The sequence below is a fragment of the Pyxicephalus adspersus genome, chromosome 2 (assembly GCF_032062135.1).
Source record: "Pyxicephalus adspersus chromosome 2, UCB_Pads_2.0, whole genome shotgun sequence".
NCBI lineage: Eukaryota > Metazoa > Chordata > Amphibia > Anura > Pyxicephalidae > Pyxicephalus > Pyxicephalus adspersus.
The window spans coordinates 115,447,327-115,474,553 of record NC_092859.1 but is presented as its reverse complement, the minus strand read 5'-3'; the positions used below and the strand labels follow the sequence as shown (position 1 = coordinate 115,474,553).

General features: G+C 39.3%; 1 protein-coding gene across 1 annotated transcript in view; it reads right to left on the bottom strand.

Annotated features, from left to right (window-relative positions):
* Positions 1-14,792: 14,792 nt before the first annotated feature.
* LOC140324253 (death-associated protein kinase 1-like) overlaps positions 14,793-27,227 on the bottom strand; it is a gene marked incomplete in the record, with an annotated part of 23,336 nt that continues 10,901 nt past the window's right edge. Inside the window, 10 exon segments of the mRNA XM_072401984.1 lie at positions 14,793-16,534; positions 18,689-18,814; positions 21,388-21,441; positions 22,017-22,165; positions 22,501-22,615; positions 23,336-23,499; positions 23,621-23,714; positions 23,899-24,051; positions 25,011-25,091; positions 26,044-26,154. Coding sequence (XP_072258085.1) covers positions 15,359-16,534; positions 18,689-18,814; positions 21,388-21,441; positions 22,017-22,165; positions 22,501-22,615; positions 23,336-23,499; positions 23,621-23,714; positions 23,899-24,051; positions 25,011-25,091; positions 26,044-26,154 — 2,223 coding nt within the window.

Here is a 27,227-nt window from a genome sequence, read left to right as displayed (position 1 = left end):
GGTGGTCATTTGGGGAGGGGGAACATTAGGTTCCCCATGCATTATCTAGGCTATGAGATAAAAGATCCAAGGATCCCATGTTGTTATAAAAACCTTGCATTTTATCTTTAAGGAGACATATCAGTTTGTCCCTTGTCATGATCTAGTTCAGTTTGTTTTTAGTTAATTCCAATGGTATATTAGGGGCTGTCCTGCTAGGAGGATATATGTAATCAAATGGGCAATTGGCTTAGAAGCATCTCATCTAGTTGTACAAAGAGGGGTATTTCTAACCATTTAGGTAAGTTCAGGGGTCAGCAAACTCAATCCTTTAGGCCAGATAGGGCCTAGCCAGGCCCCCTGGTCGATCTGGCCTAATCTGGGCTGGCAGGGGTCGGCAACCCGTGGCTCCAGAGCCACATCCTCCGTATGCATTGCAGAGAAGAGGGATTCCCTTTCAGTGCAGAAGAGAGGGATTCCCTTTCAGTGCGGAGGAGAGGGATTCCCTTTCAGGGGCGTTTCCTCTCCTCCGTATGCATTGCAGAGGAGAGAGATTTCCTTTCAGGGGCATTCCCTCTCCTCTGTATGCATTGTGTAAGAGAGAGATTTCCTTTCAGGGGTGTTTTCACTCCTCCGTATGCGTTGCGTAGGAGAGGGATTTCCTTTCTGAAGCACTCCTGGTGGGGGCAGAGCCATCAGCGTGGGACTCGAGAGAGAGTCCAGCCTAGTGTGCCTTTTTGACCTCCTAAAATGGCCTAGTAGCCAAAAAAGTTTGCTGACCCCTGGGTAAGTTGATTTGGGTGACTGACTAGATGAGGCTGTAGATTCTGATCCAAAATCTTTTAACTTTTTGGCAACTCCACCAGGTATGTAACATAGTACCCATCTTAACACATTTTCTCACAAGAGTGAGTATTTATTTAGCTTATGGAGTCTGATGGGTACTAGGTATCAATGCATTAGAACTTTATAATTTGCTTCAATGAGAGAAGTATTGCAAGATATATTCAAAAGCTGTAATTTGATAAGTGGGAGTTACTTCTTTCAGTTTAGATTTTAAGAAGGACCGTATTTGCATAAGGCTGAATGTTTCTGAAAGTGGGAGTGAGTATTTTTTCTGTAGTGCGGTAGTGCTCATTATATTCCTTCTATTCAAGAAATCTACAATGCGGTGTATCCCGTTCTCTAGCCCCCACCTAAACTGTAGTTAGTCATACTCAAAAACAAAATACTTTGGTAAAAACAATTCTAAAGACTAAAATCAGCAAAAAGATACTTTTTTTTGTTTTGTTTTAGGGTTTTTTTCGAAGGGGGGGAGATACAGTATGAGACGTAATTTTATTAGGTTTGTTATATTTGCTAAGTATACAAATTTTGTAGACTTAGCAAAATTGTCCTCGAGCCAATACTAGGTCAGACATCAAGGTTCTGAAACCTTATGTACTTTTTGATGCATTTGCACCTATCTGACAGAAGCCACTCAAAGGATACATACATCTACATTAGGAAGAGTACACCTCGAAATGATTGTGCCAATGATGGCTGTCATTATGTCACTACTTGAAGCACTCACACTGGTAGCCCAACATCAAGTTGTAATAGTAGACGCTCAAAAGCATTTATTGACTTCTTTGAATAGTTTGAGGTACGATTTATGAATATTTGATATGCACACATTTTCTGTATAAATACAAAAGTTATTCTATGTGTAAGTAGCATTATTGTGTACAATACACATTTTGCTGTTTATTACATTTCTACTCAACAGTAAATTAAATCAATTCATAGTGGTAATGTATAGTATGCATTCATAAGATGCAGGTAAATATTTGCATCATTCATCGTGCTATTCAAAAAGCCACTTATGTCATCTAATCACACAATAGTATGAATGTTAAAAAAATGTTCAAGCATTTTGGAACTGATTCAAATTTCATTATAGTTTGGCAAAGATCTTATAATACATGTATCAAGGAACATTTAGTGATTTCACTTGTGTGTGTATGTCAAAATACATTTAAATGTATATAAATAGAAATTAGCTAATTTTCAGGCTGCATAAGCAATGCTTGGCCAGATCTAGATATGTGCATGTTTATGTATGAACAGTGATAAAACCAAGAGGAAGGGAAGGCTGCACGCTTTCTTTAAAGTCCTAAACTAGCTTTAAACCAACCACAGGACATCAGAAATTATAGGAAGAAATATTCAATCTTTTCAATTTGAAGCATGTTAATCAATATGCCAAAAAAAAACGCTTTACCCACTTTTTCCTATAATTTCTCTTTTATATGTATATGTACACATATATAAATGCATACATACATATATGCATGTATGTACATACATGAGTGCACAGGAAGCAAAACAAACAATATATACATACAAAGAAAGCTTTCCCGAATGATGATCCTTCTCTGCAAAAGTGGCTGGCGCGTTTTTCAACTGATAGAACACGTTCACGTGCACATAGCGGGTTCGCATTGAGATTTTTTAATATGACAATTGTGCTGTTTTTTTAGCCTTTCAGCAATTCATAGAAAGGAAATGCCTAAAAACAATCACAATTTACTTGTTAAATTGTAGGTCTGTTGGATCACCCAAGGTTAAAAGATCCTGGGAGATTGTAAAGGAGATCACATAATAACAAAACAAAAAAAAATTAAATAAAGTTATTTAAAGTAAACACATTTATAAAAATAGAGACCACACAGAGACCACTAAATATACATGACAAAATAAAAAAAAATACAACACCAAACACATGTAAACCCACACTTCCATATAAAGCCAAAATAGTTAAAAAATTACCCAAGAAATATTGCATTAAAAAAATACTTACAAAACTAATATGCAATTTGGATCTTATCAAGGGAGGAGAACTTGATTAGAAAATATTTATGCAGGACAAACTTTCAAAGTTTAAAAAACAAAAGTAGCTATTGTGCTAAGTGGTAAGCAAAGTATGAAATGTAGCAACAGATTAGGATAACACACCAAACAAGAGCATTAAGTAATTTAGAGCAACAAGGTTATCCCACAATGAAATGATGATTCCCACAGCTGCATTCATACCATGAGCACAGCCGTGGGACTCCTGACAGTGTGGGATCCCCAGGCACTAGGGGGTAAATGAGGACAAAGCTCCCCATCCACCTCTAGTGCTCCTTGATTGGCCGAGCAAAGGGGATCCCTGATGATGCAATGATGTAAACAGCTGAAATCAGTTAACTCTTTCTGAACCTGAAAACATTAGGTCACCTAAAAATATGCTAATTTCTAAGCTAATATATATGTTTTAAACATTTGAATACATCAAACATTTTTATTTAGGGCTAACTGGAAGATGTGTGCCATTTGAAAGAATGATTTGTTAGGGAACAATTGACTTTTATTGCAAGCTCACTAGTCTCAAGCTGACGGAGATGCGCGCTTCGAAGAACTCAATCATTTCAGCTGATAAAGTAAATAAGTAAAGTAAGTAAAGTAAGTCGCCAGCGTATTCTCAGCGGCTGAAAATTCTTGATAAATAGGTTAGATGGGTCCGATGCCAAATCGCGAGTGAACTTCCGATTTTGCTTGATAAATCAGGGCTATAGTGTACATTTTCTTTAGATAGAAACAAGAATTGTTTGTTGCACTGCCCAGGCTCATCTGATTGTGTTGGAATTTATGCCATTATGCCATCTTCTGTTGCTGTCATTTTTATTCTGTAATTGAGAAGAACTCAATAGAATGAAGTTAATTGACGTTAGTAACTTACTATAAATAAAACTAGCAGCATGGAATGCTTACATTTGGATTGTATTTCAGTCTAGACTTTTGGGAAAAGCACTGAGCCAATAACATATGTAGGAAACCATTGAGGGCAACTATTGTCTGGGGCTAAGCTTTAAACCTCTATGTTTATTATAGCAACAAAAATATGGAAGAGAAAACCTGAAAACATGTAAAAGCCTTATCCTCCAAGATTGTAAGCTCTTTGGGGCAGGGTCCTCTCTTCCTCCTCTGTCACTCACTGTATCTATCTGTCATTTGCAACCCCTATTTAATGTACAGAGCTGCGTAATATGTTGGCGCTATTTAAATCCTGTACAATAATAATCTAAATGACAGACTTAAATAGCAACTCAAAATATGCATTAATTCAACTAATTAAACACCCTGAGAAATATTTCTTTTTACAATGTTACAATGTATTATTATTTTTAATATTATTATTTTGTAGTACTTACTTCAGCAACCACATTGAAAGGTATGCAAAATATGTTCCTTTTTTCTGTACAGTTTTAAAATCAACTTCCCTTAGTTTATCACACACAGATTAGCAGAAGCTAGATAGTTTCCATTGTGTGTGTAGTGGTTTCTCTTCAATTATAATAGGGACTAAATAATAAATTGTAAAAAGAAAAAAGTATTGTATCATATGAGATGATATATTACAACAGGAATGTGCTTGTGATTTTCTCTTTAGAAAAACGACATGAAGATAAACCATTGGTACAGTAAGAGTTACTGTTCATTCATATATTCATCCATTGATACAGAATTAATTTTTCTGGCTTGTGATGTTTTTTGTTTATTTAGTAGGGTAATTCCTTAAGGTTTTCAACATTCTTCACTTCTATACTTGAAACAATGTGAAGTAAATATAGAAGTACTGCAGTTTGTTAAATGGACACAGTGGCAATAGACAGATAACAAAGCAGCTATAGTGTTGGCCGCTATGGGCTATGAAGTGCCAAGCACTTTTGACTGGCATGCATCATTAGGAAATGGCCTACTAGGTGAAATTTCACAAACTTTACTGTGTAAAGAAAGCCACCTTTGTAAAAATATTGGATAGAGTGGGGAAGAGTTTGAACTACTTGCAAGTTGATTTTTTGTCAGTGATATATATTATATGTACTTTCTGTCCCAGAGATACATGAGGTAGCAAGTGAAACACTCTCCGAAAAAAGAGGGTAGTCTGTTGTCACGAGAACGGGTGTTCTGACTCTTCCTGGGCCTGCAAATAAAGCTGGCGATGGTGTACATATTAACATATTACAATGTTTTATTTGACAAACTAAGATGTATGTACTCCTTTTAAGTTTACATTGCTTTGGGTGGAGATTCCTTCTATTTATATAGTTCAGTAAATAGGAATAGTTTAGTTTTCATTTATCCTAATCGTGGTAAAGTTTCACCAGTGGAAGTTAATAACATTGAATTGAACTGCTGTCCAAACACTTCTTCAATTCTAATGACATTCAGGATCATACCCCAGGCATTATATCCACACAAATTATTCAGTCACCTAACCCTCCCTGGCTGTATGATTATTTTAGTATTTTTTGAAATGTTAACGCAGTACATTTGACATTTAAAAATACTTCCTATTTTAAATTTTCCACTGGTCCCACCCCTCAGCTCATGCCGCCCGCACGCACACACATCGCATGCCCGCCTGGGATCCGCATCCCACGGCCTCGCGTCCCAAATGTTCACACGCTGGGGTCAGGGGACGGCGATGCCGGGCATCACCAAGGGGATTCAGGTGCCAGAAGACGCCGTGGGCTTGTGGGGACCAGGTAAGCCCTCAATTCCACATCCGGGGTTACCGCCATGGAGGTTCATCTAACAAACATAAAAGTTTGACAAAAAAGAATGGTCTAGATCATCTGTTTAAAGTATTTATTTTTGTGAGGGAAATAACAAGTGTTCCATGTGAAAGGAAATAACAGTAACCATGTACTTCCTTCACTTTCCTCCAAGCATGCAAAATGACTAAAAAAGAGAACTACATGAATTTAGGAAAATGCTGTGAACGCAGTTTCATAGGGCTCTATTTATAAAACAGGGAATCTGACATTCCCTCATTCTCCTGTGGGAATCTTCCAGGTCCACATGTTCCAATGGCAGTAATTGATTCCCACGACAGATTGTTTAAGGGAACATCAGATTTTATAATTAGAGCCCATAGAGTTGATCTCCCACACCTTCATATTGAGGGATGCAGGGTGACAGGCATTAGGCTTGTTCAAATGAAAAAAACATGTTTTTCCAACTGACAGTAGCCTTGTGGAAAGCCCCGAGCAGGATATCTTCCAGTTGGCCTGACAATCACAAATTTGTGTTCAGTTTTCAAGTAAATAGGAATAAAAAAATGCAACAATAAAGTGCAAATAACATGTCGTACAGAAAAAGAGGGGGGACTAAGAGGCATAATAGTGTCCTCCGTTCCGCCTGAAACAGAGATTGTCAGTATTCATAGTAAGAGTTGTTACAAGCAAATACCACAAGTGAACATTTGTAAACATCATCCAAGATACATGTGCATAGGGAACCAGATTCTCAAAACATTGTCTTTTCAGAAAAACCCTGGGAGTCTCCCAGTGTAACCAACAGCCTTTTGTACTCCTCTGATTCCTGGAACATAATCCAAGAAGACCTGGTCTCAAGGAATTTTCCTGTCTATTATGAACCTCAGCAGTGAGGTCCTCCATTTTTTTAATCTCGTTTACCTTACGTATCCACAAACCCAGAGTGGGGGGGGGGGGGGGTTAGATTCCTTCCATAATCTAGGAACACACACTTTAGCAGCTGTCACTAAGTGTTTCACCACAGAGCTAATATAAGATTTCCGGGGACAATCATGAAGGTGTAGAAGAAAGAAGGCCAGGTCATCAGGGACATGTCTTACCACCATCTTCTGGCAGATCTCCCCTGACCGGGCACTCCCAGAATACATGCAACATTGTACCCCTGTCTCTACCACATCTCCAACATAACTCAGATTATGAGGGGAATATAGCATGCATCCTCACTGGGGTTCTATACCAGCGCGTTAACACTTTCTATCCCACTTCCTGCAAACCACTATTGATAGACCATTTATGGGCTAGTGCAATTACCTGGTCTCTCTGAGAAGGAGTAAATTGGATATGGAGTTCCCTTTCCCAAGCCTTCAGGAAGACCAGGGGGGGGGGACCCCTGGGGCTCCATTAAGCAAAGAATAAATGTGGGATAAAGCGTGTCTCGCTTCCAGTATCCCCATACAGACCTTCCCAAATTCAAGTGAGTTGCCTTAAAGGGGCCTGGGAGTGAAGTTGGTAACGCAAAAAGTGCGAAAGCTGGGCAGCTCTCCAGAAATCCAAATTAAATGGCAATGAGACATCCCTCAGATCTTCCTGTGAGACCAAGTGGTTACCTGAGTTAAAATGCATAACTCTCTCAAGCCCCTCCTCACTCAACCTCCCCCTCTGCTCCTGGCAGGAAGGCTGGATTTCCCAATACAGGCACCAGGGGGCTGGACCTAGGTGAAATGTGTCGGTGGGAAAGGTACTTCTCCTAAACCGAAAGAGTAGTCAGCAAGGTTGGGTGCGCCCTGTCAGTATGAAGACCCCAAGACACTATCAACAGGAGATATTTAAGGGGAACTTCGCTAAAGCTCTGTTCCATGCTGACCCCCTGTTTCAAATCAGACTGGTTACACCAATCCACAACCCTGAACAAATGGGAAGCTGAGTAGTAGAGTAGCAAGTTTGGGACCCCCAATCCCCCAGCTCTTTTGTGCCAAAATAACAACTTCCTGTTGAGTCAGGGGCCCTGTCCTCCCCAAATAAACTTGAATATCTCAGATTGTAAATGTTTAAAGAAGGAGTGGGGAATTCTTATGAGCAGGGCTTGAACCAAGTACAAGATTCTAGGTAGTAAGTTTATCTGAACAATCTGGACACGCCCTAACCAAGAAAAGGGGGCGCTATACCCATTGCTCAAAGTCTCTCCCAACACTTTATAACAGAGGCTTAAAGTTCAGGGAAAACAAATTCTCCAATTTTGCAGAGATCTTAACACCCAAATACTTGATCGCTTCCGTTTCCCATTTCAATTTAAAATTCAAAGCTAATAAGTCACACACGTTGGGGGGCAAGGTTAAATTCAGGGCCGCATATTTTGAATAAATAACTTGAAAGTTGGATAAACTTCCTTACCCCCTGATAGCCTTGAGTAAATTGGGTAAAGAGACTGCAGGATTGGAAACCAAAAAAATCAAATCGCTACTTTTTGTTCAGTACTTGCCATCTGCAACCCCTGGTTATCTCTGGCTGCTTGAACTTGGCACAGGAGTGGCTCCAAAGAAAGAATAAAGATCAGAGGGGACAGGGGACACCCCTGCCTCATCCAGTTAGTAACTGTCAGAGGCTCCGAGACAAACACGTTCACTTGCACAGACGCGGTGGGCTGGGAATAAATAAAGCTAATCCAGGCTAACAGCTGTTCCCCTAACCCAATATGGGTCAACGTGAGGGTCATGAATTCCCAGTCTACCCTGTCAAATACCTTCTCCGCGTCTGTCGACAAGAGAAAGGCCAGAGCCCCCGACAATTGGGCCGCATATATCCACTCAGGAACCCTAGAGGTATTGTCCTTAGCCTCCCTGGCAGGAACAAACCCAACCTGATCAGGGTGAATGATTCTCCAAATAATTGACTGGATTCTTGTAAACAATTTTAAATCCTGATTTAACAGGGAGATGGGCCTATAGCTCCAACACGGTGAAGGGTCCTTCCCATCTTTAGGGATCACCCAAATGTTGTACAATCCTCCATGCCCCACTCTCCTTGATGCCACCTAGAGCCCCCTGTGGGTGAAGGCTGTATAAATTCTAATAGTCCCGAAAACCTCCCTTTATGTCACTTACCAGGTGTACTTTTTGTCCTTTCTTATCCACAATGTAGGGTTATAAAGTTCTAGCTCTCTGTGCTTTCAGGGAGTTATGTAATATTTTACTGCTTTTGTTCCCAAATTCATAGAACATGCGTTTACACCTTGCCAGAGCAGCCTTAGCCTTCCCCAAACACAATGAAGCCATCTTATCTCTTACACTGGTCAGTTCCCTACCCACCTTTAAATCCAAAGTACGTTTATGAGTCTTTTCTAGATCTTGAGTTTTAGCAGTCAGGGTCAAGATCTCTTTTTGGGCAGCACGCTTAATTCTTTTGCCATGTTTTGTCAAAATCCCCCTGATCAACGCCTTATGGGCTTCCCAAACCACATTCGGGCTCACATCCAGTGGTGGTAACTTTAAAAAAACATTTAAGGTAACAACTTTGAGCTTATCCAACATTTAGTGAACCCTGTACGTAACACAAGCATGTTAACAAAGTAACTGCAACAATTGCCGTGTGGCACACACAACCTTAGTGAGTAAGGAGAGGGAAGAAACGGGGGGAAGAAGGGGAAAAGTGAGTTCAAGACTAGCTTGGGCATTAAGGGGAACAGTCAGAATCACAGGGCGAAGGGGGAAATTTGCAGACTCTTCTCTTCCTAAAGTGGATTGTGAAACTTATCCATTCAAAGCGTTTCGGTCCAATTTCGGACGCTTATGATGACGCCTAGGGATGAGCGAAAAGGCCTCTGACAGTCTCACGAAAATGTCCTCGAATTTCCAATGGGTCTGCAAAATTTCAACGAACCGAATTTGCGTATTACATTAAAGTCAATGGGCCGACTTTAAACATTAATAGCAAAGCCCCTATACATGTTAGAACCACCAAATTTGCTGGGTATGTGTAGGAGAACAGTGGCAACAAGCGAAAAATACAAATGTTCCAAAAGACCTTGGGGTTTTCCAGAAAATGGCAGGTACAGTGACAGCAAGCAAATAGGATTTTTGTGTGATGGACAGCGTACAGAAGGTAGCATAAACATTAGGACATTGAGAAAGGGTTGCGCTACATGTGAACCCAACCCACTAGCAGCCGTCTCTGCCGTCAAAACAGCAGGAGACCACAATGCTAGCTAGCATCATAACCTGGATGACATATGTATGAAATGTCACCCATAAAGTTGTGGAAAAGTAGCACGGTGACATTCGGCAAAAGGGTGGAGGACCAGAAACAGAGAGTGGGTCAGCGAGAGCAGTAGCAGTGTGTGGCCGCTGGTCAGCTATCACCAGGGGGACCACATTAGTAAGTGTCATGGAGCGCTGGGTGTAATGCATCGTCAATGCCACCCAGAAGTGTGTAATACAATTTTAGTGAATGGAGTACTGACAGGCGGCAGCAGCAGCAAGCAGTGGGTCCTGAGACGAAGCGTGGACCGCATTGGTAACTGGCATCTAGACCTGGGTGTAGTTTAACGTCAATGCCACCCAAAAGTATGTAATACAATTTTAGTGAATGGAGTACTGACAGGTGGCAGCAACAGCAGCAGGAGGAGGCGGTGGGCCCTGAGAAGGAGCAGGGACCGCATTGGTAACTGGCATCCAGAGCTGGGTGTAGTGCATTGTCAATGCCACCCAGAAGTGTGTAATACAATTTTAGTGAATGGAGTACTGACAGGCAGCAGCAGCAGGAGGAGGCGGTGGGCCCTGGGAGGGAGCATGGACCGCATTGGTAACTGGCATCTAGAGCTGGATGTAGTGAATTGTCAATGCCACCCAGAATTGTGTAATACAATTTTAGTGAATAGAGTACTGACAGGTGGCAGCAGCAGCAGGAGGAGGAGGCGGTGGGCCCCGAGAAGGAGTGGGGACCCCATTGGTAACTGGGTTTAGTCCATCGTCAATGCCACCCAGAAGTGTGTAATACAAATATCTGAAATTTGTGAATAAACGTAGAAAGGCCAGACGAAGATGTTTTGTGCGCCAGCACTGTTGCTGTGGTCTGTGGTGCCGGAAGCATTAGGAAGGTATACGATACTGCTAGTTTGCATCATGAAGTGGATGACATGAATGCCAACCCTCAATCTTACAATACCTTGCCTAAAAATTAGGCAAAGGCCATGGTACCTATCATCATCATCATATTCATCTTCCTCCTCCTCTTGGAACTCCTGATCCTGGCCAGTATCATTTCTTGCTCCTCCTGATGCTGGCTGTGCGGTATTGAGTGTAATATCACCCTCATCCTCCTCCCCCCATGAGGTTGGCCCCGTTGCCACACATTACGTTGCCTGTTGTGAGCCAGGAGGACGTCAGCCAACCTCAACCTCTCAGTGCAAAGCGGACAAGAGTTCTCTGGCGGTGTGACTTTTCTCCCCCAAGGACACCAGTTTCAGCACTGCCTGGCAACGCGTGTGCTTGAGGAAGCCCTAGTGGCGTGCCCGTTTAATCAAAGTGTCCTCCGCTGTTGGCCTTTCAGGAGAAGTGTCGAAAAGAGAGGGATTGACAGTAGAAAGAATTCAGGAGGAGGAGGGAGAGGACTGGCGTGGTCCATGCTTTCCCACCACACCCCTCGGCGGGGGTACCAGGTGCTCTAATGCTTCTTGCAGACTACCGCCCACTGAGCTATGAAAGGCCACCCAGTGAGCGGTGAAGAACAGGTTGTGTCCCACTCCGTGCCTAATTGTCCAGCTGTCCCTGGTGACGTGGATTTGGCCAGACACCGAGAATCCCAATGCTTGGGAGAGGTTACCTATTACATGTCCTTGAAAACTGGGTACAGCTGTGCAGGAGAAGTAATGCCTGCCTGGTATATTCCACCGTCGCTCGGCACAGGCCATCAGGTCACGGAAGAGTCGAGCCTACAATGCTGTACGGCAGTAGCTGCAAGGCCAATAGTTTAGCTAGACGTGAATTGAGTTCAATTACTCTTTTGGTGGTAGTGCCCATAGCCTGATGCCTTGCGCTGAACTCAGGTAGAGTGGGCTGAAGGGACTGGGAGCTAGGGGAGCTGAAGGGGTCACTGGAGTACTTATCTTAAGGCAACAAACGTCACCTGACGCCACGAAACCTGCAGGCACAAGCTGATACTTCCTCGCTGCTAGAAGTCTGGCTGGCACCAACCTCCTGAGACATAGTAGCAATGACAGTTGGAGGTGAAGAAGGAGTCAATGGAGGTGGAAAAAGAGACAATGATGTGGTTGCACCTCCTTCAAGAGAACGCAGGTACTGCTCCCACTTTGGTTTGTGGTTCTTGCGCATGTGATAAAGCAGGGATGTTGTACCCAAATGTGATCCGGCCTGTTCTCTTCGGATCTGCCTGTGGCACAGGATGCAGTTTGCTACCCACTCGTCATTGTCCTTCAGGGTGAAAAAGGACCACACTGCGTACAACCACTCAGCTGCCCTTTCTCTTTGCCTGCCTCACCGTCTGCTGGGTGCCCTGCATCTTCTCCAGCTTCACCTCCCCCACGGTCACATCGTCTCTGACTGTTCCCCTGCTTGTGCCCAATCCTCTGTCTCTTCTTTGGGACTCACACTAGGCAGATTGGCAGCCCCTTCTATCCCCAGTCTGTTGCTGCTGCCTTTCCTCTATGTCTGTTTCAGAACTGCTGCTAGCCCTTAGACGCACTGGTGGTTACCACCACAGTGACATCACGGTCATCATCATCCTCATTTTCATCTAAGCCAACCCCTGCAAATGCAGACAGTGATCCAGAACCCTCGCCCAACAAGTCCTGACCACATTCTCCAAGGGTCTCAAAGTCTGCCTCCTTCTCTGAACTTCGAACTGACAGATCCTCAGGCTCTTCTTCAATCATCATCATGGGGAGGTACATGCACATTAGCCACGCTAACTCCTGTGTTTGCTCCTGTCATGGCTGTGCTGGTTCCTGCTGCTGCAGAAGAAGAGCCTGCGGCTCCTGAAACCCAGTCCTCAATCCTCTCCACATTACGTGGCTGTATGATTGTATTCCCTCTCAATACATCTACCAGCGTACTGGGCTCCGCACACATCTCAGACCTGTTTGCTGCTGCCTCCAACAGTTTGCTGCTGCTGCTGTCCTACAGTGGCGGATTCCTGGGGAGTATGGCAGCTGCCAGATGCAGGGGAGACCCAATGTGATGCTCTGTGGAGACCCAATGTGTGGCGGGACAAATCTTGTAAAAGAATGACCAGTAGAATTTCTGATTGGGATCGGGCAGCCCTTAGAATAACCTCCTTAACCGGGTAGGAAGCTAATTTGCAAATGACATCTCCCACTCTATCAGGGTCTTGAGGCTTGGGACCCAAGGTTTTGTGCACTCTTTCCAGCATTATAGGATTATCCCTAGGTAAGTTCAGGATGCTGTTAAACAATCAGGAGACAGCACTAAACAGGCCCGGTTAATCCACAGATTCCGGAAGCCCCCTTATGCTTATATTATTACGCCGATTCCTGTTTTCTATGTCATCCTGTTGCAAGACTAATTTCTGTAGTAGTTGGGAGTGCACATTCAAAATTTCTCGATGTTGATCTGTGGACTGGGCAAGAACTTGAGTTGTCTCCTCTATCGCTAAAACTCTTGTCCCCAGATCCTTTTTCAAAGTAGCTAGCTCAGCCCGAACCGTTGCCTCTATCCTGCTCATGCATGCCTCCAGATCCTCCAGATAGTTAAGCCTGGGGACTGTGGATTATTCTCTACTGCCCTCTACATGCAGGTGAAGGGGGTGGGCTAGAGGATGCCAGAGAGCGATTATCCAGCACAGAGTCTGTGGCAGGAGAGGCTGGTGAGGAGTCAGTACTCACTCAGTTGATAGCGTCTTGTTCCTCGTGTCCCGCCGGCGCCATCTTAGTCCTTCTTTAAAAAAAAAACATTCACCGCTTTAGATTGGTGGCGTTCGCTGACATGCAGTGTGGCTGGAGGCTGTCTGCGACCCATCTTGCAGGGAGACAGCCTGGGGCGGACGGATGCTTGCTGAAATGCCAGGTAGAACAGGAGCTCCTCTGAAAACGTCCTACCTGATTTAGCGCATGCGCAGTCTCGACTCTATATATTAAAGGTTGTTAAGAAGCTTGTTTCTATGGCATGTTTGAACTGACTGTTGACTGATTCAGCTGCAGTGAATGTTTTTAATGTTATATTTCTGATGTCTTGTGCATGGTTATTGGCCACCAGTAGATGACCTGTGTTCTTATGTACACTGTGTAACAACCTCTTTAGAAACTACACATCTCCATCAGTTCTGATCTGCCAAACTAAAGTGCGAATCAGTAACACATAAATTCTAGCAGGACATATGAACAGTTTTGGGAAACAATGCTATTTCCTATACACTTGTTTTTATATTAGAATATAGTACTACTTATGGGGCAGAATCAGATATGCCTATACTCTGCATTACACCCTGTGATATGTCAGTGCTGTAAGAGCACAGGAGGTAAATAACAAATATCTTTCCTAACCATTAGGTATAAGGAATCTTGAAACATGTTTCCCTATTAGGCATTGCAGTACCTATATTTGTTTGCTTCATATTATAATCATTATTTACAATTAACTGTCTGAATTATTATAAATTTGTAAATATTTGCCACCAACCAAATGAATACACAAATATGTAACACTCAATACAAACTAAACATGTATTTAAAGTTAGCATTGCCATAAAGTAAATTGTAAGAAGCAGTGAACGGTGTAACCTGTAACATACAAAGTATTATATCCAATATATTGCAAGCAGTAACATACCAAGTGACCACATGAAGTTACTTCCCCTGTAGTCCATTATGCCTTGATCCTCTTCACGTTCTAGCAGGGTGGGGGTGGAGGGTGTTGTACTCCACTAATTTACCCAGATAGGGTTTAGAGACTTTGCACAGATAACAGTTTAATTATTCAATAATGAGAACTATTGTAATACAGACAAGAGCACTGCAGGGCCTTGCATGTTTGCATTTTTCTAGCTTTCTGCAACATGTAAAATATTAATATATTAACATATTAAACATGTTAATATGTGTTTCACTCTTTTAGACCAGTATTATTGTACTTTTAGAGTGCATTAATTGATATTGCAGACTAATGAATAAGTCTCTTAATGAAAACATTGGTCAATAGTAAAAATCCTACAGCAAAACAGTCATAAACATGGAAAATCAAAGTACACATAGAATAAAAATGCATGAGCAGAGAATCAATTTATTAAATTCAGAGGTATAAGCAGTACAAATGATATACAAATTCCAACATTTTCTGTAATATTCAAAGCTCTGTCCCTTCTTCTACAACTCCTTATTTGACAGTCTCCTGAGCCTTTCTATAGGCCACGTAAACTACCCATCACATTAAGGAGCCAATCAGGAAGGTCAGGGCATAACAAGCACAGTTGGTACTGTAGATAAAGTTTACATAAAACTGCAGCTGCCTATATTCCTGTGTATACTGGTCATTTTAACAAAAGGATTTGAAAAAACTCTTCTTATGAACTATTTTATTATACATTGTATCCTCAGGTAGAATACATATTTGCTTTAGGCCAAAAAATGATTCTGCACCATCTTAAAGCCAAATGTTATCCAAAAGAATTGCACAATTGAGTAGTGGCTAGGAGGTTTCAAACAGGTCAGACTGCTTTATCTGCCAGTATACTTATTATACCTATTCAGGTGACAATACAAGAGATTATTCCCATCAGGTCAAGCCAATAAGAAATATTACAAAATAAACATTGTGCTTTAAGGGAATTTAATTACATAAACCCGTCATCATTTTTTCAATCTCAGCTATGCAATCTTCTCTATTCATTTCATTTAAAGACTGCTTTAGCTGTGCAACAGTCACTGGATACCGATTAAGAATGAGGCTTGTTGGTGATAATCCCTTATTTTTGGCTATATCCTCAATTTCTTTGACAGTACTGATGGTTGCATTTCCGAGTAATTCTGCTAGCCATCTCCAATCTAATCCAGTTGGATGTAACGTATCCAGAAGATGGTAAAGCTTTTCTAATGTTGAACCTTCAATGAAATGTGTGCTGCAATTCCATTTAAGATTGCGTAAAATTCTTGTATCATGCTGTGGAAACAAGATTTCCCACGTCTGAACACTACCACAAAGGGAAGCATTGTGCTTTTCAGCATTCAGGATCTGCTCGAAACTGTATCCCTTGATTTCTCTAGTTATGCCAGAAAGCCAATGTTCCTGGTCACAGTCTGTGCATGAAGCCTCAGTTATATCATGTAATTCAGTAGGACATAGGTGCAACTTTTCATAATTCTGATCCCACCCATTCCGAAGAAGGGTCTCAACTTCTTTTTGTACCTTTTCCAAGAGATTGTAACAAAGACCTTCTTTGTCTTTGTTCCCCCAGCAACCAATTAAATATAGGGATCTCTTGTCTTTCGAAACTTCAATTCGTACCTGGGCCTCTGTGACCAACAGTGCTCCTTCTTTCCACAGTTTGCAACTGTCTTTTCCAAATATGCGTATTAGTTGAATCTGAATTCTGCCAACAAAGAAATGACTGAAAAATATTCTGCTGTTTATCGAACGATATACTACCCCTCTTAGATTTTCCCACCTTTTCCTCTGAAGTCCACTTCTTTTTAACCAAGCTGGCACAACATAGTCCCTTTCAGGTGTACATAAAAGTAGTTCCAAAGTTTCCAGCAACTCCAAAGCAGCCTGAGTATCTTCTTCACCTTCAATCAAATCGAGGGCTTCAAATACTTCTTCAAAACGCCATAACTGTTTGTCTGTTCCAGATGCTGGACTCAAAGCGAAATTGCCAAATCTAGCAAAGATCTTTTGTAGAAGCCAGTTCATATCTAAAATAATCACCCCTGATGACACTAGAGATGTAGAGTCACAGTTGCCTGAAGAAAGTAGCCTGGGTGGAAGGTACTGGGGCAAGTACAACAACTGTTAAGAAAAAAAAAAGCCACAGCTCAACAATTTTAAAATGTTACATACATGGTTTTTGAATAGTCTCCTTGTGCTTGATTTTTTCTTTCACAGGGCTCTATTTTGCCCCTACTGTTATTCCAAAAAGTGCAAGCCCCTCTTTTTCATTGGCTTGTCTGCTCTACCCTTTAATGTTTCTGTTCTCCTACACTGCAGTCTTTCTTCCTCAGAATATTCTTTATCACTTTCATTTTCTTTTCTCATTTACCCTTTACCAGATTTTCTCTGACCATCTATTTGTCATTCCTTTCTTCTCTGCACTATCTATTTCCACTACCAAGTGTTATTTCAATACTTTTTTTCAGTGCCTTTTTTTTTTTCAGATGCTATCGCTTCACAGCTTCTACAGGGAGGCCTGCAGCAGGGGACTGTGAGCAGGGCCGGCATGACTGGGATGGGAGGGCAGCTCCCTGCCGGAGTGTTAAGGGTTAATGATAAGTGAGGGGAGAGAAGTGGGGAGTAGTGAGAGGATGGGTCAGAAGTATAGGGGAGGAGTGTAGGGGGTTTAAGTAGAGGGGGCATCGGAAGTGAGGGACAGAATTTGCGGAAGAAAATTTCCCGCCCTCCCATTAATTGGGCCATAGGTAAGGTAGCGGTTGGGGTTTAGGAGGGTATGAGTCCTGTTGGTCATTTTGGTAGGGCAACCAAGTGGTAGGGTGGCCATTAATGGTGTTATTGTGGGGCACCCGAGGCGGTGCTGGGCGGGTAGGGGCCAGAGTGGTAAAAAATGGTGAATTACACTCGGTGGAGGGGACTTTACCCTTCCTAGACCTGCAGCCTGGTTGGTTAAAAAGTGGAGTTGGATATAGTGCAATAGGGCACAGTGGTTTTTGATAATGGGTGGTTGGTTTACAGACTTAATTATAATTGGTTAAAGAAAAATTTAGGCAATTTTGAAATATTATTGTTATTATAATGCCAATGTTATGGTATGTTAATGTGATGATAATTTGAATGTTAAACTATGGTAAAGTATGTTATTTAATGTAAATTATTTCATATGTCATTTAAGACAGTTATTTATTGGTTATTTATCATTTAATAAAAAGAAGCTTAAAAATTTTGTTAAATAAACGGCTGCTTGCCAGCCATTTTAACCCAAAACAGGTCAGTGCTTTTTGGAGAAAAGAGGGAGGGATGGCTGGTAAGCAAGAGGGTGCGGGAGAATTGAGAAGGTGATGATAGTGAAAGCTTTGATAAGGTTTGATAACAAAAAATGGTTAAGTGCGGGAAGGATTTTAAGTGAAAAATAGTTAGTGCAAATTGGGGGAGGGGAAAGAAAATTGGTTTAAAGGGGTTTAGGGTGAGAGGGGGCGGTGATCCGAGCTACCCGAGTCATGTGCTGTGTCATCTAAATTGCCATAAGATGTATGCTTTTTCTATTACTGAATGAGAATTAAAGTGCCCAATACTCCAGATACAAGTTTATTTCAAAGTAAAATTAGACACACATAAGAACAAATACATAGAAAAGTATTTAGCTTTGTGTACATTTTGATATTTTACTTAAAATTGTATCTGGAAAAAAAGTATTACATTGTGGCACTTTAATCTCAGATTATAATCACAGTCAAAGGTGACAGTGGAAACCTTTCAGTGTAAAGTCATCATCTCAGACATTAACAAAACATTCACCCTACTGGATAATAATATGAAAACTCTCCAGGATTTAGTGCCTTAGCCATATTCACTCCCTCAAGCATCCACATTTTATAAAGTGGAACTAGACTTCTGAACACAACTAAACCATGGAAGGGTTTATTTCACAAAAGAACCATAAGGTCCTGAGTATTTCTAAACATGAGGAAACACTTCTCCTGTAATAAAACCTACCTGCATATAGCTCTTCTATAGAAGAGGTAATTTATACGGAAACAGCACAATCTACATTTGGTATTGAAGAGAAACCTGTGCACATTCTCATATTTATTATAGTTATAACTTGTGCACTTTTGCTTGTACTATCTAGTACATTTTGGTGCCACTAGTAAATAGTACAATCATAGACTGTATTTTATTTATTATTGAACAAAACCAAGTACTTCCTGTATTTAATATGTTAGTGTACATATTTTGTACCATTTTTGTGTACACTGCAGTCAAAGTGGATACCTCAGAGATGTTGTGCAAATATTCCACTGCTGTGAGTAGAGTAGAATGGCAGACTGACTGACATCCCCTTGCTTTAAGCCATTGAGTAATACTTTCAACAAATTCTTGCCAGCGCTGGAAACGAACCTAGGAAACAAAGAAAATTATGAAGAAATTTAAAGGCATTCCTAAAAGCCAGCCTTAAATATCCTCAGCCAAATCATATTTAAAAATCAATTCTGCAGCCCATTCTTTTAGTTTTGAAGAACATGTCACATGTAAAAAATGTTTTCCTAAATCATTAGGGTGTGTTTTAATTGCAATACTTTACTTATTAGTGTGAGGTTAATATTTGATTTATCAAATGTTTCAAGTAGGGAGGGTTATGAATCTGAAATAGGTGATCCTAGATAGGTGCCAAGTCTTGATTTGTTAATTAGTAAACAGAAGAAAAAAAAAGGTATTGGAGAAAAAAGAAAGAGGAAAGAAGGCTTTTAAGGCACTGGATTGTACCAGATACAAGCAGCAGCACAAACATCCTTTGAATGTAGCTGACTGCAGACAGGCTGCAAAATATGAATGATTGGGATCAATCTTCCAAATTACAACAATAATCACCTACCATCAAACGCAGCCAACACGTAGCATACAAATTATTTCTCCAGACTATCTTTTTGTTTTAATGACATTGAAGAACCTATGTTCAAATTCACAGCCACCTAAGTCACTATGTCCCCTGAGGAAGCCATTCAGGCGAAACGCGTTGGGTAAGAGATTTTTCTTTACATTTTCTGTGAATTTATTGATACTTGAGAAATCAATATAGGTCTCATTGTCTGATCAAAACAAGCCGTTAGACTCTTATAAACAAATTGTATTATGAGCTTATCTTTCATGTCTTTATTCTGTTTTATATTGTGAATTTTTGGTGTATGTTAGTAAATAAAAGTTACTGCTTTTATCTGTTACAATCCAGTGCCCTAAAAGCCTTCTTTCCTCTTTCTCCTTTCTCCAATACCTATTTTTAGTGAGTTCATTGTCTACTTCTGTCAACACAACTTTTGTAGGATTTTTTCAGCTAACACAACCACCCAATCATTTACTTCAGTAATCTACAGTACAATGTCTCTTGAAATTCACAGTAGCTGGACTGAGAAAAGCATCCTGAAAGGCATAACAGCTTTTCTGGCCTGTTGGAAATTTTGTATGTGTATTTTTGCAGTATATTATATATTCTTAACAAGTACTGAGTAAGTTTTAAAACAAGCCCTCAACTTGTTTCTGCTGTACATTCTAACAATGAATTGCTCCAAGTTTTCACAGCTACAGAGGTCAGATTTATTTTAAATATCCATAACATATCCACAGTTCTTCATTAGCCCTGGTGTAAACACATGGGATGGTATCATAGTATCCTGAACAGGTATAGGGGCCGTTGGTGTAACATTTCAATCAAATATGTGGTTGTAAGAACAGTTGTACTTATAATAGCCTGTAGCCATACAAAAGTTTTTTTTACCTCATTCATAGGAATTAGGGCACCATGAAGCACATATACAGTAAAAAAATATAGATGTGTGGGCCACAAAAGGCTGTGAGTTTGAGAAGTACAGGGACAAAGCTAGGTATCTTACCTATACACTTGTCTTTTAATGTTTCAATAAACACAACACAATATAATAGAGAACAAGAACATCAACAATTAACTATCAATGTAAAATAACATGGTTGTAACAACATATTAATTTATTCCCATGCTTAGAATTGGTTTAGAGTAAAACTGTCATGAAAGAAATATGAAGGCTACCATTGCCAACCTCCTTACAAACATGCTAGCTTCCTTATTTTTTTTTTTGTTCACCCTTTTTTTTCTTTTTCAATTTCTTTCATTCCAATACTTGTCTCTGATGTGGAATATGTATGAAGATCAGAATTCAGACACAAGTCTCTGGCCATTATCTGTAAACTTTCCCTTAATAAATTACTTAACAAGGGCTACAACACAAAACAAGCAAATTTGTAACTTATTTTTTTGTATTTTTTCTGTATCTCCATTTTCAATACACTCTGTGTATACATTCCCAGTGTTTACTTCTCATACTGCATTTGTCTATATAAGTAGTTCCTTTGTGAGATGACTGCCAGTATTGTTAGCCATCATCATCCAAGTCCTCTACTTTCTACAACAAAGTTCCATCCATATGATCAATGACTGGACACTTTAAAAGTCTGCACCTCAGTTACTGTTCCCAGCCATTTGCTAGTGACACAAGTGTCCATGTCAGTCTAAGGGATGAGGTTCAGGGTTCAGCATTTCATTGCCAAACAGGTCTTGTACAGTCCTCTGGCCCCTGGCCAGAGAAACAGTAATCAATTGGAATTCACTTTTTATTTCTTTTTATAAGCCTTAATACTAGGGAAATGGCAACCTGATAAGTCTCCCTGTATTATTTGAAAAAAATGCATTTCCTATTTATTTTGTGCTTGAAGGTCCACTATAATTTAGTAATTTCTATGGAATACCCACTGTGATTGGGTGAAGTAAAGTTGCAGAGAGACTGTACAGGGCAGTGCAATAAACCAAGTGGTGGTTCATTTTTGAATATGATATGCTTTATTTAAATTGGTTTAATTAGGAACTTATTTATGAAAAGAGATTGCATCCAGGTAAATGTTACATAGATCCACTGTGGATCAAATATCATATCATCTTTACTTACCTTCTGTTGACACAAATGTTCCATGACAAGTTGACATATCTCAGGCTCAGGCTCCTGGCATTAGAAAAAGGGTAGACAGTTACTTATAAGTACCTTATAAACTAAAGATAATATACCTATAATAATGTAGGGCTTAAATGACCTCAGTTCTAAATTTCATCTTTGTATTATTTCTGAGGGTCAGCTTTTTGCTAGAAAGTGAGACTCTTTCTAATGAAAGTGATTTACCAAGCCTTGATTACACATTCTCTGAATTTATTACAAAAAAAAAACAAAAAAAAACAGAAAGCAAGCAATATACTATGAATGTGACACAATAGATAACAATACATTAATGGTTGTTGTAAATCAACTATAACAACTATATAATCAACTATACTGTCATTTTAAAAGTATAGACTAAACTTGAAGCAATACATAAATACTTAAGTACCTTTGTAACTTTAAAGAAGGAATTATTTAGCTTCTAATTCCTTCATTTGCAATGTTATGACATATACTACCTTATGACAACATTACTGGTAACCGTATCTCCTTCAACATGGCAGTTTAACTGCAATGCAGAGGAAGATTTTTTTCCTAAAGCAGACCTTATAATAATGTGCATAATTTATATAGTGTACTTTTACCTGTCTCATATTTGCAACAATAATTTCTAGGGCATTTTTTATGGGCTCCACATCTGCCTTCTTTTTACAGTTTATAGGGAAAAAATGTTTCTGAAAGCAATCAAACAGCTCCATCTCTCTCTTCATTACATTTTCATAAAACCGGTTTGCTGCAAAAGGATTCACCAAAATGTCAGAAATGTAAACTTTCTGCATGTGTAACAGTAACGTGTCCTATAAAACTAACGTAATAGCTACAACAGCAACTCTCTATGTCTTTATTTAAAAAAAAAAGATTTTATTGAGCAGAGATTTAAATAATCATTATCAAACTTTGAGATTTGGTAGACAATACATTTTCTGAAACCATACAACTAGAACTGACATGTTAGTATTTTAGGGTTATGGTAACAGGGGCAGAAGGTTAAAAAAAAAAACAGTTTTTATTAGAGAGGCTCATGGTGGGTGAGCTGTAGAATATATACAGGTTCTCATTTTTGCTTACCTATCAATAAGTTATTTTCTTCAGGCAGTGTATCTAAGTGACTTCCAATCAGTATAACATGTGGTAAGGAGTCAGGGTTATGAGCTAAGCTCAGGAATCGCAGCCAGAAAATCATCTAATAGACATTATTAAAGAGCATATGCATAGAGATATTAGAAACAGTGGTAGTATTACATGCAAGTATATCCAACACATTTATTTATAAATTGACAAAAAGGCAGCAGGGTACATACATTCTTTAAAGAATAAAAAATATGAATGTAAGCATCACAACAAGTTACTGAAATTAAAATGCAAGAATAACTAGGTCAGTTTCACTACTATTTTACCTGCTTCCATGCTTTAAAGGTATATATATATATATATATATATATATATATATATATATATATTCTGCAATAAAGCCAGGTGGGTGAAGGTTGGTGAGTTGGCAACAAGCAGTTTCTTTGTTTTGTTAGTCAAAGGATTGTTGAACATTGTCTTTGAGTAGCCTTTAATATGTAACGAATATGTTACTATAAGAAATAGTGTGTGACCCAATCAATTAAAAAGTATGCTGGCCTCCTCCTGAAAATGCAATTTCCCCGTCCTTGGCAGTTAAAAAGTGTAATTGCCTTATCTAAATACTTGTTCTGGATCAAAGCATCAGCTTGACAGCCAGGGAGCTAACATTTTCAAAGTAGAAATAAATGGCAGCCTCTTTTCTTCTCCCAAGCTAAAAAAAGTGGATTTATTAAGTATATGAAACATTTATAATTGCTTTTTAAAAACCTTTGTTTATAGTCTGCTAATATTAATACTTTAATTAGAAAAAAAAATAGTGGGTCTAATGTACCTGCTCAATTGCTTGTCTTTGTGCTCCATGCAGGTCACTCTCAATCCCCTTTAGACTAAAGACCACACAATAGATGGTATTGGGTCCGCTAGTGTTGAGAAGGAGAGAATGAGTAAAACAGTACTCCATTTGTCCTGCAAAGTCCCATATAACCAGGGAACCATCTGAAGAAAGAATAGTAGGAAACACAACTAATCAGCCAATTTTTGGAACTTTTTGAAAAAATATCACAAATATAACTGAATCACTGCCTGATCTTTAAAGGTTAAAAATATGTCCACTTACCCTTTAGATCAGCCTGTGTACAGGATACTCCTTGGGTAGAGGGAGGAGTTTCAGGTCCACTAATATAATATTGTAATCTTGAAAGTAGCCCAGTCTGTTAAAATGAAAATCAAAATAGTTAAATAACTGTGAACAGGCAGGCAAGTTTATTTTATTGCAGAGACATTACCTGTCCCTTCAGCAATATAAAGCCTATCTGCTTTCAATTATTTAATTTTGACCTTTAATTCCCCTTTAAGAACTGGAATTTAAAATCTATTTCTATAGGTTTAATTTACCTCTTTTAAAGTGTTGACAAATGTGGTTTTTCCAACTCCACTGTGTCCACAAACAAAGAGCTTCACCTTCTTCCTAGGCCTCCCACTCTGGATACCAACCTCTATAACAGGAAAAGGCAAAGATTGTTCTTTCAAGAACACCATCTGCTGCTCCTAAACAGACCAGAAACAAATTTACCATAGGCAAGGTGATTGAACATGTAGACACAACAGGACCATATTTTGGTACAAACATTTCCAAGTTTATTGCTATTCAATAGGTATAGGAACTGGAGAAAATCCAAGTAGACACTGCTGATGCTGGCTTATCTGTTCTTTAGGAACAACAGGCAGCAGGCATGTGACTCACACATAGGTACAAGACAAATTACACAATTCAGTCCAAAAATAAATAACCAGGTGGAATCTTATGACTATTTGCAGTTTAAGGTCAAAAAAGGATTACATAATATTTTATGGCATTTATTTTAATATTTCCATAGTAATGTTACATTAAACGTAAACCTGTCTACAAATAAAATATATAAAAAAGTATTTTAGGATACCCTTGTATACTTTTTTTATCCATTCTTTAGAAGTTTCCCCATGATTTCAAGATTAAAGCTGAGAAACTATGCTTTATACAAAAATATATATACAAAATCCCAATATAATGAGTGCCTAAACAAAACCCTGCTTTACACAACTTGCAGGATGTGAACCTGTGCATATTACAGTGACCAACACAGACAAAGGGATGATTCTGCATTAAGCTGTGCTATGTGAGCCAGGGTGGGTGCTTGAATTTTGCTACAAGTTGACACCACAGTTGGTTGGTCAATTGTCAATGCAGGGGCACTTCTGCTATAAATTTCTTTAAAATTAAATTTAAAAATTTTAAAAATTAATAATTTTTAAAATTACCACAATGCTTGTATCAAAAGACATGCACATTATATATATATATATATATATATATATATATATATATATATATATACTTTGGATGTTCTGATTGTTTTCAATTGTTACTGCATAAAAGCACACAGATTTTGCATTCCCAGGGTGGATGCTGAAGGAATTTTAATAGGGTAAGCTGACTGAACCTGTTTGTATGAATATCTGCAACTTACCTTGGTTTTGTTCTGGATCAGTCTTATAACTCTTTGTGGTGCTTTTATTCTCCTTGCTTCATCAAGAGCAGTGAGCCCACTCTAAAAATGTAAAGTCAAGTATAGGTTAAGTTTAGTCAAGTATAAGTATATCTTTCTGAATCAAGAACACCATGTATCCTGACCACACAGACTCTAGACAGCTGGCTACACAGGAAACTGTAGATATAAAATGGTAATGTAGTCTCTGATGTATTTTTTATTCTGGTTCTGAAAAGGAGTATTTTACATTTGTTAGATAAATATGATTTATTGGTTAAATGGTTCCGGGAATGCTAACACTTAGCTTTCCACTAAATCAAATCATAAATTAACATATCTAAGTAAGTGGCTTGTATGTATTCTTTCCAGTCCATCAGACTAATTGCTCATCAAAGCCCATAAATAAGCCCAGATCTTTACCATTGAAACTAGTCTAGTGATTAGTTCCATGAATATTCATTATATGAGGTATTGAGAATCATTAGCCTCACAATTTAGTGTTAGACAGTCAATTCCTAGAAAGAGCAAATCTGAATAAAGCCATGTAAAGTCTGTACTTGTCCTCAATGTGTCAACGTTAGTTTATATTCAGAAACAGTATTTATCAGTTGGCCATATAAGCATTGGAAAAAAAGCATATCTGAATGGGATTTTATATACCAGGCCTACTATCCACTACAGTCTGGCCCTGAAAGATAAACTTTTCATTATGGACAGGGGAAAGTGCAAGTCTGATCCCATTTCCTGATATCAATAGCAAAAAATGGTCAAGATGATGTATATTACCTTCCTTGTGTGAACAATTGAATTTATCGAAACATTTTGTTTGGGTTGGGGGATAGTGAAGGTTTAGAACGAGACATAACATGTTTTTTGTTGGGAAGATATCTCCTGTACTCAAAGCTGTAGCAGACTAAAAGAGGAACAGAGATTTGGCTTGCCCAAGTAGATTGCATCTATTATTATTATAGCCATGCCATCAGAATATAATGTAATCAGTATCAATACTCACCGCATTTCTACTCAGCAGGTCAGTCTGGTGTTGTAGAGCAAGTGTAATGAGAAGTTCTAAGTTCTCTGTGGCTGCTCCTCTTAGTATAGTGAATACAAAATTCTCCTTGTCCTGTCAAGAACATTCACACAGAGTTGTTTATAACTATATATATAAGTAAACATACTACAAGGTGCGGCAAGCTCCCCATGTTTCTCATGTTGCTGTAGGACAGCCCTATTTTTTTCATAAAAGCATGAGAGTGGTGGCCTCAAATAGGGCTCAGTCTTTCTTGCAGCCCCACTCAGTACTGCCATTGGTGTAAGCATGGGGAGACAGCCATTCTTGATAAAGATAAGTGATTTTGCGTTTGTGTGTGTTTTTATAGATATGTTTATGCAGCAGTTGCAGCATGTGTGTATCTGTATTACGTGTGTACGCATGTGCAGGCAGTGGGGGATTTATTCATACTGGGTGCTATGTGCGGTACAAACTTCTGACCTCTACACTTAGTACATACACCTGACCCTTGAACTCCATTCACCATATAAACCTGATCCTCTGCACTCAGTAATTTACATACTACTGACCCCTGCTCTCAGAAAGTTACACACACCTAAGAGTTATCACCCTAGGACAGGAAGTGTGTTACTGACAAGAACCTCAAGTGATGCAGCCACCATATTTAGGCATTTGTAGGCAGTAATATAGAAAAATGCATTTTTTAGATTATAGATAAGTTTAGATGCACTGTAATTAAAAAGTTTAATATCAAGAGCAATATGTATGTTCTTCACTCATTGGTAAAACTGCCTTAAACTGGTTTATCTGCACAAAAAAAAGCTCATTTATTTAGAAACCTGCATTGACAATGGGGAGAAGGTTGTTGTAGTTCACGTACTACTTTGAATGTAGGAGGTACATTTTATGAGGCGGGGGAAATGGGCAGGTTACCTAATTTTAAAGGTTGAATTGATTACATTTCCTTTATGAAGTGTCAGTAAGGTGGCACAGACGTGTATTACTTCAGGATTACTAGAAATTATTATTTCATTAATGCTTTTGTTTTAAAAAGATTAAAATGTGTTTTAAAGTGATATTGACATGTTAAAGCTTATATTAGATTTAGTGATTGGGTTATCATCCATTTTAATTCATTTTATTGAATTATTTATTAAAGCAATTTGAGTGGCATAAATGGCAGA